Genomic DNA, 18,279 nt, shown 5'->3' with positions numbered 1-18,279 from the left:
CAGTGAAACACAAGGCTGCAACTCACGCTGGAATACTTTTATATCTCTGGTGGGAGGCTCCAGGCAAGCTAAGAGAGCCCCCAAATCCAGCAGGATGCTGTAGGAGTTTGCTTTACGTTCCCTGGTTGGTCATAGCTTTAGAGAAAACTATTTTTGGACGAGGGACACATCCCTTCTCCAAGGTGCACCTTCCTTCATGTGGCGAGACAGGAGCTGAATGGCAGGATCAGGTTTTCTTAGAAGGAGAATAAGCAGTAATTTGAGCAAATGAAGGTACTTATATAAGAATTTGGCTTATAATTTGTACCTAGCTGCATGCCTGTGACAAAAAATGAATCATATTTCCTGCCAAAATAGCTGAGACCTGTCAGATGGCAGCTCTTTGTCTGAAGAGAGTAGCAGCAGCTTCACCCATGAGCTCACTCCCCGACGAGGAGCAATTATAAATTACGCAGTTGAGAATGGGCTATAGAAAATAGCTGACATTTTCTGTCTGTCTTTAAATCCCTGCAGTCTTTAGATCAAACTCTTTCAAGAGTTGCTTTGTGAGCCTTCTGTGGAATCAAGCTGTACTGTTGAGAGATGGGGATGAGTGTTTGAATGAAATGTCAGGTGTTTTCCATCTGGAGAGAAGGCAGCTACTCCACAATCCTGGAACTGTGGCTGTCCCTGGATTCCTGGAAGTGTCCAAGGCCAGGTTGGATGAGGCTTGGAGCAGCCTGGGATAGTGGAAAGTGTCCCTGCAATGGTGGCAGGGGGTGGGATGAGATGAGTTTTTAAGGTCTCTTCCCATCCAAACCATTCTGGGATGCTGTGATTATGTAAAAAGAGCCCTGGAGAGCGTCCTGTGCTCACAGGACCAATTCACGGTCAGATGTATTTGATGGACGTTTTGTGGCAAGAAAATCTGAAGTGAGAGATTGGAAATTCTAGTGAGAGTAGATCGAGAGATCTACTCGAGTATGGGAGATGCAGAGGAACCTGTGCTGGGCCGACAGGGAAAGGGGAGGGAGAAATATTGTGAGCTACAATGCCTGCAGAGGAACAAAGTGATACCGTGGTTAATTGTACTGGGTAACTTGTGTCAGTCACAGCAAGTGTTTTATGGAATCAGGGAATTGTTTAGGTAGGAAAAGCCCTCTGTGAAGGTGGAGTCTGCCAAGGCCACCACTGCCCTATGTCCCCATATGCCACATCCACACGGTGTTTAAATCTTTCCAAGGATGGGGACTGCTCTGGGAGCCTGTGCCAGGGCTGGACAACGCTTTCCATGGGGAAATTCCTGCTGCTGCCCACCCTGAGCCTGCCCTGGCCCAGCCTGAGGCCCTCCTGTCCCTGTTCCCTGGAGCAGAGCCCGACCCCCCCGGCTGTCCCCTCCTGGCAGGAGCTGTGCAGAGCCACAAGGTCCCCCCTGAGCCTCCTTTGCTCCAGGCTCAGCCCCTTCCCAGCTCCCTCAGGAATTCCCCAGCCCCTTCCCAGCTCCCTCAGGAATTCCCCAGCCCCTTCCCAGCTCCGTTCCCTTCCCTGGACAGGCTCCAGCCCCTCAATGTCTCCTGTCAGGAGGGGCGCGGAGCTGCCCTCAGGCCTGGCGGAGCCCAGCAGAGCCAGCTCAGGGGACACTCGCTGCCCCAAGCCGGCTCCCGCCCCGGCGCTGTCCCCAGCGGGCCGAGCGGGGCCGTGCCGGGCTCCTCCCGCGGCGGGGCCGGCCCGGCCTGAGGGGGCGGCCCGGGCGCGTTTGGCGCCTTCGCCGCCATGGAGCCGGAGCGGCTGCGGCGCCGCCTCAGCTCCGCGTTCCGCCTGCGGGGGCTCGTCCTGCGCCCGTGAGTAGCGCCGGGCCCGACCCTGCTCCGGTCCCGGACCCTGCTCCGATCCCGGACCCTGCTCCGATCCCGGACCCTGCTCCGGTCCCGCTCTGCCCGCGGGGATCGGCCCCGGGCGGGCCTCGGGCCCGGGGAGCGCCGGTGCGGGATGGGGCCGGGGCCGCTCCGCATCCCCCGCGGCGCCTCCTCGGGATGTGGGGCTGCCTTTCCCACCTCTTCCTCCTTCCCCCGCATCGAGGCCTCTGGAGGCTCCTCCAGAGCCATCTTTCGCCTGTCCTGCTGCTGCTGGCCCCTTCCTTCCATCCTTCTGTCCGTCCATCCCTCCCTCTCATGACCCTGGGTGCCACCAAAAGCTGCCCATGGTCTCCCCTTGGAGCCCTCCCTGACGCTGGTGCCGGCTGTTTGGTTGAGTTTTTTTTTGTCTGCCTCTGACCCTGATAATTCTGGGATCTGAGTTCCACTTGCCAGTCTTGTGCTCAGCATTCTTTGCTAGAGGAAGAGATGGCATTTCCAAAGACAGGAATGGTGTATTTCCAAATATAATGGGTTGTGTTATTTAGAGATGCCAAGGTCAATGAAAAGGGATTCCTGCTTGCAGTGGAAGGTGTCATGATTTATAAGAGACTGGGTCTCCCATCGCTCTTACTTTCCCTTTCTTGTTTGTGTTAATATCAATTAAATTCTCTTTCTGTCGTGGTTGGGATGTGATTCTTTTGGACAGTGCCCTGATACTTTCATTAGAGAGGAGCACAAGTCCAGAACTCCTGACACCACAGTTCCATGAGCTGAGACATTTTGAAGGGCAGGCTGATCACCAAAATGCCAGTTTGGTTGGCCAACAGATGACATGAATAAGAAAATTGTTATCTTTAATGCGAGACTCTCGTCTAAGGTTGAGGGGAAAACCGGATTTCTAAATCTTGTGTTACTGAGAATGAAAATAACTTGTATTTCAAATATCTTGGTAAACTGGAGCAGGTCCTGTGGGAGCTGTTGGGGTGGTCCTGGGCTGGAGGCCGTGGGGGAAGCAGGAAGAGCTGGAAGCTCTGCTCTGGTGGCATCCCAGCTTCAGGGCTGCACCTGGATTTGGAGTCCAAAATGAGAGATGTGGAGCTGCTGGAGTGAGTCCAGAGAGGCCACTGCTCCCAGGGCTGGAGCCCCTCTGCTCTGGAGCCAGGCTGGGAGAGCTGGGAATGTTCCCCTGGAGAGGAGAAGAATCCAGGGAGAGCTCAGAGCCCCTTGCAGGGCCTGAAGGGGCTCCAGGAGAGCTGGAGAGGGACTGGGGACAAGGGATGGAGGGACAGGACCCAGGGAATGGCTCCCACTGCCAGAGGGCAGGGATGGATGGGAGATTGGGAACTGGGAATTCCCAGAGAATTCCCAGATACTGGGATGGAATTCCCAGATTTGCAGTGGCTGCCCCTGGATCCCTGGAAGTGCCCAAGGCCAGGTTGGACACTGGGGCTGGGAGCAGCCTGGGACAGTGGGAGGTGTCCCTGCCATGGCAGGGGGTTGGAATGGGATGGGATTTAAGGTCTCTTCCAAGCCAAATCATTCTGGGATTCTGTAATTAGAGGGTCAGAGGATGTGGCATGGAGAGGATGTGAAGGATTTGGGTTTATTTAGCCTCAAGAAGGGAAGATTCATGAGGAGCTAATCCCAGTCTTCCTAAAAGTGAGAAGTGTTGTCAAGGATGCACAGTGACAGGGCAAGAGACATTTAAATCTTCAGTGTAATAGTAATTAAACTTTGAAGTTGATGGAGTAGAGAAGTGCTGGAATCTCCCTCACTGGAAGTTCTCAAGGCTTGGCTCCACAGGGCCCTGGACAGCATAACCCAAGCCCTGCTTTCAGTAGAAGGTTGGACCACAGGCTCTTCAGAATTCCCTTCCAACATGGAATTTTTTATTTGAAGCTGAGGTTCTCCACATCTTTTCCCTGATATTTTCAATCCCAATGATTTTTTTTTTCTTTGACTTAAACCCACATGCTATTATGCAGAACTAATTATTTCTGCTTTTTAACCACAAGCCACGTGGTGATGATGTGCACACCTGCCAAAATCAGCACAGTTTGTGTCAACTATTGAATATTAATTGCTTTTTGTGCTTTCTCCTCTGGGATTAGGGATGCCCTGAAGTATCTCACTGAAGCTTTCCAGTCCACCAGTGAGGGAGAACTTGACGATATAATTGAAAATGTCATCGATGCAGTTGAAAAACAGCCTTGTAAGTGAACAATTTATTTTTCTTGAGCCAGTTTTCCTGGCATTTCTGATGTCATCAAGACAAAGACAGTTACAGCAGAGCCACTGAGGTGTCATTGTAGTGTCAAGTGTTGATTGAGATAAATGTATTTTTTGGCCTGTTATTTTGGTTAAACACTGAGGTTTGCAATGTCAGCAGAGGACATTTGTGCCATTTAAAGAGCTGGCAGTGCAGAATATCCTGAGTTTTCCAAGAGTGGTAGCATTTTTCAGTGACAGTTACTAAAAGTTTGTCTGGACATCTTTGTATCTGAAACTGTAATTTTAAATATAAAAAGTGGAGACAGACTATTTACACATGGAGGGACAGGACACAGGGAATGGCTTCCCACTGCCAGAGGGCAGGGATGGATGGAATGTTCTGAAGGAATATTCTGAAGGAATATTTTGATGGAATATTTTGAAGGAAGTCTTACATGTTAGCATGGGGAGGCCTTCACATTTCAATTATCAGTTTAAATCCATGAAAACAACAATGTGCCCATCTCCAGAACTGTGTTGGAATACTTAAGGCAGCAATCCTTGTGATAATGTTCTGGAACCAAATTAACCACCAGAATGTGAAAGCTCAGCTCTTAACACATTTGTGATATATTTGGCAGCTCTGCATAAACTATAATTGTCTTGTTCTCCATGTCTGGGGAATTCAGGGTGGGCACAGGGTATTTTTTCCCTAGGAATGTGTCCTTTTGGTGGCAATATTAAGTCATCCATCTGTGTGTCATTACAGAAAACATGAATTGTTTGTGTTTATTCCAGCAAGGAGACTCAGCCATTTAATATGAAATATTGGACACCCACTTCCTTCCTTGCTGCAGGTTTAATCCTTGGGATTTTTCTTTCCAGTGTCATCCAACATGATTGAGCAGCCCTTGGTGGAAGCAGCAGTCCAGGAATGCAGCCGGGCCCCGGATGAGGCCATGTAGGGTGACATTATAAATTTCATGGGAACTTCTGGGAGCTGCTGTCATTTCCTTCTTCCTCCTGGGGAAATGAGTGCCAGGCATTGTCTGCAGCCATTGCTCTGTGCTTTTGCCTTCCTGCTGCTGCCTTTGCTCCAGTGATGCCTCAGGTTTAGCTTTTCTATTTTTCACATTCTGTGCTGCTTTAGTGTGCAGTTCTGAGCTCCATATTATGGGATGGTGAGCTCTCTGCACAGAGCAGGGAGACAAAACAATTCCTGCTCCAGCTGGGCACCAAGGACAAATGATCCAAAGCTCAGGCCCAAGAGCACAAACAGCGTGGGCTGGAGAGAGAAAAACAAGCAGGATGGGAGTGCCTGGGCTAAAGCTGGAATGGGACAATGAACTGCAAGGTGCAAATGGAGCAGAGCTGATCCCAGTGAGAGCCCCCGGGAGCGCTCGTGCATTTTGGGACCATTTTGGTTCCTCTTGGCTGCAGCCCTGGCTGGGCTCTGGTGCTGCCCAAGGTGGATCCATGCAGGAGATCCTTTAATAAATCCCTGCTTTATTCTGTGACTCCATCCAGCCTCTGCTCCAGGGCAGCCTGCACAAGGCATCACCAGGTTGCTCCTTGGAGTGTTTGTTCTCATGGCTGGGCCTCCAGGGGGCCCTGAATAGAATCTGGAATTCTGGAGTTCAGCTGCTGGGGTTGTGTGTTGGGTGTGCTGCAGGTGGAATATTAACCAACACTTCTGGCCATGCTTTATTTGCTTTGCTCTACATTAAAGTTATCTCAAGTTGCTTTTGTTCCTTTCTTTTCTGAAAGCACTTTGGAAAAGTTTTCCTCAGGGGTGCTTGCTCCTGCTTTTCTGTTTAGTTTTTTGAAGCCCTGATTGATTTCCCTTCTGTGATAGCAAAGTGTGGAGCAATTACTGGAGTTTCTGAGACCTTTGTGATCCTGATGGATGTGTTTCTTTTCGTGTTCCCATCGTGATGCAGAGCATGAAAAGAGATGGTTTGCTGGGCATGTCAATTAGATCCTGTCATCCCACAGCCTCTCAGGATGGAGAAAATTTGGGTTTAACTTTGCTCCTTGCCTTGGAATCTTTATGATGCAGATGGTTTGAGTGTGACTTTTCTTCGTGGTGCTTTTTTATGCTTAATGTAAGGGTTTTTTTTGCTCCAGAAGTGAAGAGAAATTCCATATGTACAGATTCTCAGTGCTGAGTCCTGAAGGGAAAAGCTCTACAGATCAGAGGGACAAGTCTTTTTAATTATTTAACTAAAAGATGCAGGAGAAAATAGACTAGAAGATAGAAAGAGAAGTGGTGATGATAGTGAACAAAACAAATGTCATTTTAGCCAGCATATTTGTTAATTTGTTTCATGCACTTCATGCAACCACAGAATGGTTTTGGTTGGAAGGTGACATTCAGTTAATGCTGTAACTGTTCTTATTTCAGAGAAAACGTTTTCAACATTATTGGAGCCTTTGACATTCCACGTTACATTTATAATTCAGAAAGAAAGAAGTTCCTGCCGTAAGTCCCCCATATTTTAAGTTTCAGGCACTTCCTGTTTTAAGAACAAAGCCTCTGTAAGATAAGTCTGGTTTTAATCTTTCCCTCTTGGGTCTGTTCAGCTGAAGCCTGAGTGAGAAAAGTAATAAATGTTTAAGACCATAAACCAAGTTTATGCCACCTAATGAATAAAAAAGACAGTAAGGCTAAGGACATACATCACTAAAGGTGGTTTGGGGTTATTTTTTTTCCTCACATTGGGCTGTTTAAATTTATTTTTTTTAATAAATTTGATCTGTCTGTTGCCTGTATTTATTTCTTAGTCTGTATCTTGCAGCTCCCTGAAGCCCTGGGGGGTTTCTAAGGAGAGCTCCAAATGGTAAAAAAGAAAAATTAGGAGCAGCTGGTGAGAAACTGGAGGAATAATGCTTTTGTTCACAACTGCTTAAAGGCATAACTGCTTTTTTTAAAATGGATTTCTGCAGAGATCTCTTTGGGTGGAAGGATAAATCTCAAGGCCTGTGAGTTAGAGGGGAATGAAATGGATGCAGAAATGGCAGAAACACAGGATCCTGAGCAGGAATTACCGAAATCACGGTGCAGCTTTTGCAGCCTCCCAGAGCTTTTAGGTCAAGAAATCATTTTTATGTGGGGAGTATCCCTTTTCTAAATGGTGACTGTGTTGATTCCTTGCAGCCTGTCCATGACTGACCTGCCTAGGCCGAGTTTATTTGGGACTGCCAGGGACAAGGCAGAGCTGTTCCGGGAGCGCTACTCCATCCTCCAGCAGGTCAGGAGTCCACAGGGATGGATCCCACTTCTCCTTCCAAAAATACATCGTGCTCTCTGCCTCATGAACTCTCTGCCTTCCAGCTTGTCACAAATAACTCCTTTTAGCAGCCCTACAGATGCTTTCATGACACGTTTTTTTAGGCTTAGTTTTATTTTCCGGTGTTACTGATCATCTGTTTCTTGGAAGTAAATTCTTGTCAAAAGGACTGAATTATTAAAAGTTACTGGATGAAGTAGAGTAAGAACTTTCTGAAGTGTTTTGCATAGTGCTTGTAGCAAACTGGCTTTTTGGCAGTGCTCGTTTATTTTTAAACTGAATCCCTTCAATTTTGGTTTGTGCAGAGGACTCACAGACATGAGCTGTTCACTCCTTCACCAGTTGATGCTCATCCTGATGATGGCAAGAGCAAATTCCAGGTAAAAAAATGGAGTTCTTTCCAGTTTTAATCCAAATAATCACAGCAGTTCTTTAAGTTAGCAGCCACTCTTGGGAATCTCCTAAGCCACATTCAGAAATAAGGCTCTGATTTTGGTAATGAGCCTGTATCCTCTGGCTCATCTGTGTGTTCATGTACAGCCATGGCCTGTGTGGGGCTTTGTCTTGCTTGGGAAAAAGCAAGCAAGAGAGTTTGAGTTTGGAGAGTTTGATTTGATTCTGATGGGATTCTTTGTCTTTGATCCCAGCTAAGGACAGTAGAAACTCTCTTGGGCAATCCAGCTAAAGTGGGAGAAGTGATTGTGCTTGGGATGATCACTCAGCTCAAGGAGGTGAGTTCCTTTTTGTTGTGGAGTCTCTGATCACTGCTCATTCAGTGCTATAATACATTGAAAAAATGAGCAAACTTAAATATCTCACACCTGACCCGTTCTAAGAGACTTTTCCACAAGCATTCAATGCCAGTGTGTGTGGAAAATGTCTTTCTTTGTCTTCCCACTATAAAATTTTTATGTCAGCAACCAGAAGCAGTTAGGATTTTTTGGCATGTCCCTTCTTGAGAGGCTGGAGCTTCCAGTGGCTGAGTTTGGACTTGCCAATACCCTGGATTGTGATTTTAGGGAGGGAAACACCAGCAATCCCAACTGCAGCAGCTCCCAGGGAAGCTGCTGAGATACATTTACTATAAATGACATTATTTTCAGTTCTTGCCAGCTTAAAACATTAAACCCAGCCAAATTATTTCTAAATGCTGACTGATAGATGCTTCTGATTGAAGCACTTGTGTGTTTGGTATATTTTGCTTTATTAATGAATCCTGTTTTGTAGGGGAAATTTTTCCTAGAAGATCCCACAGGAGTGGTGCAGCTAGACCTTAGTAAAGCAATATCCTTTTGCTGTGATGGAAGAGCTGGAGGAATTTCCTGTAGACCTGCAGGATTTTAAATTGAGCAGTAAATCAATGCTGACCATTAAAAATTACATATTGAGAGCTGCAGCTCTGTCTTCCTCCTTTGTTTGCAATTCCTTGGCTCCTGCCTTTCCCTCAGACGTGGTCACTTTCCCTCCCCATGGAAGCAGAGCCTGTTCCCGTTCCTGGGCTCTCTCTGGACTTACCTGCTCAGGTACCAGGGAATTTCCAGGCTCTTCAGGCAGCCTGTGAACTTTCAGTGCTGTCCAAATCTATTACACCAGCTGGAAAGCAAATTTTGGTTCAAAAACCTACTTTGAATCTGAGAAAAATGCATTCCTTAACCTTCCTGCACCAGTTCCACAGCGGGTTATACACTGAGTCCTCCTTTGTGCTGGCAGAAGGTAAAGCAGACTGGGTTTATTTTTTGGCTTGTAATAAATTATTCTGTTCAAGCTGTGGCTGCCAGATGTGGCTGAGCAGAGAAGTCTCATTTTGGTGACCATCAGTGAGTCTGGGACTGAGGTTTTTGGCCTTCAGCTTTTGCTGGGACCTCGTGGACTCTGGAGGCAGAGAGGAGGAATTTGGGGGTGTTGGGGCATGTGAGGGTCTGGAGCAGCTTTGAGGATTGGCCCCAGCATGCTTGGAGAAGTTATGACTGGATTAGGAAGACAGCCTGGAATAACCAAAGGAATGATTTAATGATCTGAACATGCTGCTCTGTGCTGGCAAAGCTTTTTAATGAGGCTTCTCATTAGGATGATGTAAGAGCTTGCAGTTTTGGAGCTTTGCTTTAGCAAAAAAAAAAAAAAAGAAAAAGGGCTATTTCTGTATGTGGAATGTTCCTCTGTGCAAGATCCATGGTCTCAGTCTGTTTTCTGGTGTGTTTTATGCTTGTAAGAACAAGTTGGGAGCAGAAATGAGAGTGGGGATAAATAAATATCACCCTGTGCCTTCTGTTCTCAACAGTGGGATTTGAGACAAGGAGCACTTGGATGGGGACCCTTCCAGGACAGGGCCAGCAAAATCATTCCTGTTCCCCTGCATTCCCCCTCAGTGGCTTGAGGGGGTTGTTCATGTGGCTGTGCAGCAAATCCATTCACAGAAGTGGCTGGGGTTTAAAAAAAGTTGATTTCTTGCTCAGCCCTTTTCCCACCCAGACCGTCGCGTGCTCTGGTTCTGTGGAGCTGCCACAAGAGAGGGATTGATGGAGGCTGGGGCTGGCAGTGCAGCACGGCTGCCAACTCTCTGACTAATGTCTGGGACATGATGCTGTTAGAAAAACTGAAGGGTTATTTTGCTCTTCCAAAACCTCCTAGGTTGGTATGAAGATGAAGTTTTTCATGTGAACGCTTTTGGATTTCCGCCCACTGAGCCTTCTGCTACCACGAGGTACAAAAGTGACTTTTGGCAGCCTCACTCCATGTTTTCCTATGGGTTTCTAAGTAAGATCATTGTTGTTTTGTAATTTCTCTGACATTCAAGTATGTTATTCTTCCTCCTCCCCAAATGCTTTAAAATAAATACCATTTTAAGGAAGCAATTCTGGGACTTACAGGCACTGTAGTGTTGGCAGAAAAACCTTTCCAAAGGCCTTTGGGCTCTGCATACTAATGGAAATTGGGATGTAAACCCTTCTCAAATGCAAAGCCAGGTAACTGTTCCATGGGAATAATAAATTCCTTGTTGTTGAGAGAATGGATCCCTGGGACAGTGGAAGGTGTCCCTGCCCTTGGCAGGGGCTGGAATAGGATGAGCTTTAAAGTCCCTGTGAACCCAAACCATTCTGGGATCCTAACTGGAGCATTTGAATGATGCAGAGCCTTCTATGGGAATATAAACTTCTTTGGAGGGCCTTCCTCATCATCAGTAAAGGCTTCTGCAAAGCTGAAGCAGCTGGAGGAAGAGAATGAAGATGCCATGTTTGTGTTTGTGTCTGATGTGTGGCTGGACCAAGCAGAAGTGCTGGAAAAGCTTCACATGATGTTTTCGGGTAGGTGAGAATTCCTTTCACTCTAAAGCTTGTTTGCATGATTTCTTTCCATAAATTCTTCGTACAAGTAGTGTTTTGACCAGTAGCCATTTTCTGGGCTGTGATAAGAATGTTTCCCTGGCTCCTGAAAGTTCTTCCTGGGCTTAGCTTAAAGACTAATTCCTTAGTTCAGGGAGATGAACCCACTGCCAGATGGGATATTGGGAAGGAATTCCTGGCTGGGAGGGTGGGCAGGGGCTGGGATGGAATTCCCAGAGAAGCTGTGGCTGCTCCTGCATCCCTGAAGTGCCCAAGGCCAGGCTGGATGGGTTTGGAGCAGCCTGGGACAGTGGGAGGTGTCCCTGCCATGGCAGGGGGTGGAATGGGATGAGCTTTAAGGTCCCTTTCAGCCCAGCTCATTCCAGGATTCTGGGATCAGCAATGTGGGCAGCACTGGGGAAAACAAGCATTTATGAATTGCTCCTTTGCATTGCAGCAGTTTGGGAACAGCTTGTCCCTCCTGCCTCGGGCAGAATGGAAGTGTGAGAGAGTGACTGGTCTAAAAACACCCAGAATTCAGGGTGGGAAACTGCTCCTCACCAAAAGGGAACTGGACACAAATGAGCAGAGTCATGCAGAAGTTACAAAACCAGTTCAGTGTCTGGATCAGAGCTGGCAAATCCTGTGGGCAAGCTGGGCTTGACCCAGGCTTGCAGGTGCTGAGGGCAGAAAGGGACTTTGGTCAGTGAGGTTTGTGTGCTGAACTCACCTGGCAGAGGTGCAGACCTTGCATTTGCTATTTTGAGACTTTAACAGGCGAGTGATAACCTTCTTAATTATAGACTAAATGAGCAGCTGTGGGGGAGAGCAAGGAAAAATACTGATGAGCCATTTCTCTGGGATAAGCAATCCTGTTCTGTTTACCAGCCCCTTTGAAAACCAGTGAAGTAAATCCAACTGTGATTCTGTGTGTCAGGAAAATGGAGAGTAACTGGGATGTGAGATGAATGCCTGAGTAGCTGTTTCTATTTTTATTTCAGGGATGGGAATCAGGTTTCTTTTTTCCCCCCTTTGCTTTGAAGCAGTTAATGGGTGAGGTTGTGAGCACTCATCAGATCCTCAAACTGCTCAGGCAATTCCAGTTACTGTTGCTTTATAATGCCAAAGGGGGAATTGGATGCTGGGAGAGCCCTTAAATTGGAATGATCAGGGAGGTTAATAGCAATCCAGTGCTGCCTGCTTGCTGTTTTCCTCTTGAAGGCAATAATACATTTTTAAATGGCATTATTTATTATAATTGCACTTGGTATAATTCTCTGACTGGGTCAGGAGTTGGATGCACACAAACACTGCTGGAACTCAGCCTGTAAATGCCAGAGGGTTCCCTCAAAAGGACATTTGTACATTGCCATCACCTTTTTGAGCTAAAAACAGCCTGGATAAAGAAAATCAGTCAGGTGTATTAATAGCAGCAGAGCTTGAAGTGCTGTTTCAGTTCCTGCTTTTCCTGGAATGGGCTGAGTGCTGGAAGGTGCTGGAGTCAATGGAAACACTCACAGATCCTCTCTTTTCCCAGGTTATTCCTCTGCACCTCCCACCTGCTTTTTCTTCTGTGGAAATTTTTCATCTGCACCATATGGCAAAAATCAAATCCAGTCCCTGAAAGGTAGGGAGGGCTTTGTAAACAGCCAGACATGTGCACTGAATTAAAATAATGATGGCAAACAGATAAAGACAGCAGAAAATAAACCTTTTTTTTTTTTTTGTAAGTGCACTGCAGCAGAGGGGGGATTCACCCAAGGTGTGTTTATTTCTAACCAGGGGTTGTGTCCTGTTTTTCCCTGACTCCAGGTTCTTTGAAGGCTCTGGCAGATATTATATGTGAATATCCCAGCATCCATAAAAGGTACAGAGCAAGGGGGAAATCTGTGTATTTTGTGAAGCCTTTAATTACTTGAAGAAGCTGAGAGTTACCCTGTTTTCTCTGTCCTGTGAGCCAGCTGTGATCAGATAAAAAGCTGGTTTTGTAACAGGCCTGCAGGTTTGTTTGGGAGCAGGGTAAGTTTGATTTTATCTAAAATGGCTCGGGCATGGAAACTGCTAATGAGGGAGCCAAGGTCTCTCCCTGGGATACTTTCCTGGCTCCTGCTCTCTGAATTCAGAACATCAGACCCAGTTTTTAGGATCAGTTTATATAAAAGAGATTTGTTAATTTTTTTTTTTTTTTTTTTGCAGTAGTCGATTTGTGTTTGTCCCTGGTCCTGAAGATCCTGGGCCTGGTTCTATTTTACCAAGGTCAGTTTGCTTCATTTCCTCAAACCTTGGAATTTTGAGTGAAATTTGAGTTAAAGATGGTAAGAGTCTTTGTTGATACCTCTGCTATTTATTTTAGACCCCCCTTGGCTGAAACTATCACTCAGGAATTCAGACAGCTGGTGCCATTTTCAGTTTTCACCACAAATCCCTGCAGGTAACCATGTAACTGCTAATTTTTAAAAAAAATTTTTAAAAGCTAAATTATGTGCAAATACCATTTTCGAAGCCTACAGATTTTGGGGAAAATTTGCCTTAAATTTTTCAAATTAATAGAATTCTTCACTTGCATGAAATGTAACTAGTTTTAAATACAGTAAGACATAAAAAAATCAGTGAAGAAAGGAAGTAGTGCTAAAAAATCTGATATTGATTATAAAAATCCTGCTCAAAAGCATCATAAGGGAAAGTATTATTTTCATTCAATTGTCTGTATTAGAGGGAGATCAACTTCCTAATGCATCTTCCTCATTTTTAGGTTAACCTTAATTACTTTCACTGCTGTTTCCCACTCAGGGTTCAATACTGCACCCAAGAAATCATTATTTTTCGGGAAGATTTGGTCAACAAAATGTGCAGGAACTGTGTCCGTTTCCCAAACAGCACCATGGACATTCCCAACCATGTGAGTGAGTGGAGTTCAGCACTTTTTGCCAAGAGTTTTTGATTTTATTGATCAGCAGGGCTGGATTTTGGGGACTCTGATCATCATGCTCGTGCCACATTGCATGAGTAACCCAGAGGGGTTGTAAGAAGGATTTAGACATTTAGTATTCTTATTTTTCTTTACATTTTGACAGCAAAATAACTCAAACCATGATACTTTAAGGTGGGATTGAGTCATTCTGTCACACTGGAGCTGCCCTTGAACACAGAACTTCAGAGCAGCAAACAACCATCAATGTCCTGCCAAGAAACACTGATTCACAGAGGCAAATTTTAATGCAAATTACCATTTTTTAAGGATTTGATTGGTTACCCAGTGCCATTTGCAGTAAAGCAGCAGGTCACTTCCTCCAAAATTCATCTGCTTGCTTTGTCTCCTCACTTGAAATTGAAATTCTGCTTCTCACACATCAGCAGTGTTCTCTGGGTTGTGGTTCCACTTAATGACTCCACAGCAGGAGCTGATGGGATTTACTGAAATAATTGGATGAGAACAATCCAGGTAGTCCTGGCTCATTGCAGTGATGGATGGAGTCTGGTTTTATTTATTTTACAGGAGTTCTTGTGTTTGTGTGCCTCAGAAAGTTGTTTTAGCTCAGAGTCTCTGTGAACACCCCGTGGACACCGAGGTACCTTGGTTTTGTGGGCACATTTGCATTCCTGACACTTCCCTGTCCTCATCCAGGGCTCTCCAGGAAGGAAATGTAGAATTGCAGCATTTTCTGCAGGTTGTTTTTTGCATACTCCACTTTTCCTCAGCCTTTTTTGCCTATTTTAATTCAGCCATCAGAGAAAAAAAATGAGAAAGAGGGAAATTTTGTCACAGAGAAAGGAAAATCACCTGGGAATCAAATTATTTCTTCAGTTCAGGGAAGACTTTTGAAGTGTGAGTCTAACTGGAAAGCAATAAGGAAAATAAAAACCAAAAAATGGGAGTTGTGGCAGTGTTGGCACTTTCTGGGCTGGAAGAGCAGGTAAGTAGATTCTCCTGGAGAGTCTGATGAAATCATTGTGACATCTTCAAATCCTGGCTGATGTGCTTTAAAAAAGCCTTTGTGTATTAAACCCCCACAAGTGAAGAAAGGAAAGAGCAGCTCAGTGCTGGAGGGGAGTCACTGTTTACTCTAGAAATCATTAATAATCAGAAGGAATGAGATAGAAAAAAAACCCCAAACATTTCCAGGTTCAAAAAGCTTTATTAAAACACACTGAGACGTGCAGGGATGAACCGAGCTTGGAGCAAACGTTTCAAACCAAGTATTTGTGGGGGATTTTTTGCAGTTTTAAAGACCATTTTATCCTAGGGGATAAATGCTTCAGATGGTTAAAACCAGTGTTTATGGTGATGCCTCAGGTTTAGCTTTTCTATTTTCCCATTCTGTGTTGCTTTAGTGTGTTGGTCTGGGCTCCATATTATGGGATGCTGAGCTCTCTGCACAGAGCAGGGAGACAAAACAATTCCTGCTCCAGCTGGGCACCAAGGACAAATGATCCAAATCTCAGGCCCAGGAGCACAAACAGCGTGGGCTGGAGAGAGAAAAACAAGCAGGATGGGAGTGCCTGGGCTAAAGCTGGAATGGGACAATGAACTGCAAGGTGCAAATGGAGCAGAGCTGATCCCAGTGAGAGCCCCCGGGAGCGCTCGTGCATTTTGGGACCATTTTGGTTCCTCTTGGCTGCAGCCCTGGCTGGGCTCTGGTGCTGCCCAAGGTGGATCCATGGAGGAGATCCTTTGAATAAATCCCTGCTTTATTCTGTGACTCCATCCAGCCTCTGCTCCAGGGCAGCCTTCTCAGGACATCAGTGGGGTTTTTTTTTTGCAGTTTCTGAAGACTGTTTTATCCCAGGGGTTAAATGCTTCAAACCAAGTGTTTGTGGATGTTTTGTTGTTGGTGGTGTTAGTTTTTGGTTTTTTTTTTTTGTTTTTTTTTTTTGCAGTTTCTGAAGACCATTTTATCCCAGGGGTTAAATGCTTCAAACCAAGTGTTTGTGGGTGGTTTTTTTTGTTGTTGGTGGTGGTGGTTTTTCGTTTTTTTTTGGTTTTTTTTTGCAGTTTCTGAAGACCATTTTATCCCAGGGGTTAAATGCTTCAAACCAAATGTATGTGGGTTTTTTTTTGTTGTTGTTGCAGTTTGTGAAGACCATTTTATCCCAGGGGTTAAATGCTTCAAACCAAGTGTTTGTGGTTTTTTTTTTGTTGTTGTTGTTGCAGTTTGTGAAGACCATTTTATCCCAGGGGTTAAATGCTTCAAACCAAGTGTTTGTGTTTTTTTTGTTGTTGTTGTTGCAGTTTGTGAAGACCATTTTATCCCAGGGGCACCTGAGCCCGCTGCCGCTGTACGTCAGCCCCGTGTTCTGGGCCTACGATTATTCCCTGAGGGTTTATCCCCTGCCAGACCTGCTGGTCACCGCTGACAAACACGACCCCTTCACTGTCACCAGCAGCGACTGCCTCTGCATCAACCCTGTAAGAGCCCCCCAGCACTCCAGCCCCACCTTCCTCACTCCCTGCACTGGGATTTGCCTCACACAAATGGGGATTTCCCCCCCTTTTCCTTCACAGGGTTCGTTTCCCAGAAGTGGATTTTCCTTCAAGGTGTTTTACCCCTCCAACAAGACAGTTGAAGACAGGTAAATAGGTTTTTCTTATGTGCTGAGTTCCTGATTATCATAAAAATAAGATAAAAAGCGTAGAAAACGTCTAATATTTGAATGATCCAACAGCTTAACTTACACTTCATACTTAGGCAGTGTAACAAATCCAAATGGCCAGAACTAAAGCAATAAATTTAGAAATTCCAAATATCACTGATGGGAAGCACAGTCCAAAAGTAAAAGGAGATGACTGCACTGCCTGATTTTCAATGATAGAGACTTAAAAAAGCAGATTTGTTTCTGGGGATGATGGTTGTTACATAAATTAATTACATTTAGGAACAATTTGTGCTTCATTTTGTGATAATCATCAAGCCCAGAAGCCACTTTCAGGCTTTGATTTCATATATTTTTAAATCTGCACTTTTTCATTCCACTGACTGGAAAAAAGCCAGTTGCAACACCAAAAAAGTATTAAAACATATCAAAGGGCTTAAAATTGATGAAAATTTACCTGTTTAAAATAATGATGATATAACCCATTAAGAAATGCAAAAAATTATCCTCTTTTTGTTGGAGAAACCTTCTCAGGGAATTAATAATGGGTCAGCCTATTTAACTTCTTCTTGAATATAAAAAGTCTCACACCATGAGATACTTTAGGTCTTTAAACAGTTGAAAACATTATCAAGTCTTTCCTAGATAAAAAAAATAGAAAAGAGCATTATGAACTATTTTTAAAATATACCTTTTAAATACTGTTTTTCTTTGGTATTTTCAGCAAGCTTCAAGGACTCTGAATTTCTGTGGCACTGAAAAAAGGCAGTGAACCCATGGGAAGCCAACTGTATTTTTTTTTTTACATGCCTAAGTTTTGTGATGTATTATGGACTTTTTCAAAACTGATTTGTTTTGTACACAAATAAACTTTCACAGGAAAACACACTGGTGTCAGTTTAGATAAATTGTAAAGTCAGAGTGAAAAATAATTGGCAAAGCATAAAAAAAAAAGTTAAGTGGAGGAACCAGCTGTATCAAACGAAAGGAGCATCTTTAAAAAAAAAAAAAAAAGAATTAAAGATAAGGAGAACTTGGATAGCTGGTTATCTGCAAAGGAGCCTGGAAATGGGGGTAGGATTTTAATTTGTCTTGGAAACACCCAGGGAAGATCTGTGAGGTGTTTTATAATGGCAGCAGCTATTTGAAGGTGGTGCTATGCAGACAGGACAAGGAGAGGTAAAAGCAAGGACATGATCCTTTAGAAACTTCTGGAGAAGGCTGGGAGGAGGAAATCCTGATGGAGGGAAGTGGGAAAAGAGTGAAAGTGAACCAAAACCTGCTCCGGGTGTTTGTGGGCATGGAGGGCAGAGCAGGGTACCCCAAAGTGCCACACCAGGTGCTGCTCTGCTGGCACTGGTATAAATACATTTTATAATACTGGCTTTTCACAAATACTAAGAGAATTGGATTCTGTATGTATAATGTTCAAGTAACTTTGCTCCACAGTTTTTATTTCTGCTATTAACTAAACTTAGAGTAGTGAGATAGCTGATATAGTTATGTTTGTGATAATTAAACTGCCTACTTAGTTGGGATAGCACCCAGTGAACTTGTGATGAAAACCCCTACTACTGTCAACACCTATGTCTGCAAAAAGTACAGACTGAGGTGATGATGAGAAACCACAGCTCTAAAAAGGTGCACCCAATGCTAAACAGTTCGTAGAACATGTAAACTAGTTCGGGGGAAAGTTTAAATATGCATAATTGGTTCTGAATATGCAGTAGGCTGATGCAATAGAAAAGCTATAGAAAGGATGTCTCTGAAATAGGTGTGCTCTTGGCTGAATGCCAAGCACCCAGCTGTTACCTTTGCTTTAGTTTTGTGTCCTACTGTCCTTTACTTAATTTTTATCAGGAAAGTGAACCTCGTTTTCCACAGCAGGAACGAGGAGGGAAAGTGGGATACGGGCTCTGAGGGGACAGCAGGGCTGGGAGGGAAGCTGGGTCTGCTGCGGATTTAAAAGTGTCCTGTGAGGGGATGGCAGTGGAGCTCGGAGCTGTGGCACGGGGAGGGAACATACACTTT

General features: G+C 44.9%; 1 protein-coding gene across 2 annotated transcripts; it reads left to right on the top strand.

Annotated features, from left to right (window-relative positions):
* The first annotated feature begins 1,701 nt into the window (after positions 1–1,701).
* Positions 1,702–17,134, top strand: POLE2 (DNA polymerase epsilon 2, accessory subunit). Of its 2 annotated transcripts, none has more exons than XM_053946819.1 (19): positions 1,702–1,820; positions 3,947–4,047; positions 4,932–5,007; positions 6,451–6,528; positions 7,204–7,297; positions 7,642–7,716; positions 7,984–8,067; positions 8,564–8,620; positions 9,001–9,049; positions 9,965–10,037; positions 10,466–10,638; positions 12,194–12,283; positions 12,469–12,523; positions 12,856–12,912; positions 13,010–13,087; positions 13,447–13,555; positions 15,887–16,063; positions 16,160–16,227; positions 16,973–17,134. In XM_053946819.1, exons 1-19 carry the CDS (start codon positions 1,753–1,755, stop codon positions 16,989–16,991), a joined length of 1,581 nt encoding a protein of 526 aa, XP_053802794.1. In that variant the 5' UTR covers positions 1,702–1,752; the 3' UTR covers positions 16,992–17,134. The 2 variants fall into 2 exon arrangements, with proteins under 2 accessions (XP_053802794.1, XP_053802793.1); XM_053946818.1 differs by having other exon boundaries at positions 1,704–1,820; positions 12,853–12,912.
* Positions 17,135–18,279: the final 1,145 nt, after the last annotated feature.

The sequence above is a fragment of the Vidua chalybeata genome, chromosome 6, assembly GCF_026979565.1.
Source record: "Vidua chalybeata isolate OUT-0048 chromosome 6, bVidCha1 merged haplotype, whole genome shotgun sequence".
Classification (NCBI taxonomy): domain Eukaryota; kingdom Metazoa; phylum Chordata; class Aves; order Passeriformes; family Viduidae; genus Vidua; species Vidua chalybeata.
This window is presented reverse-complemented; position numbering and strand designations above follow the sequence as displayed.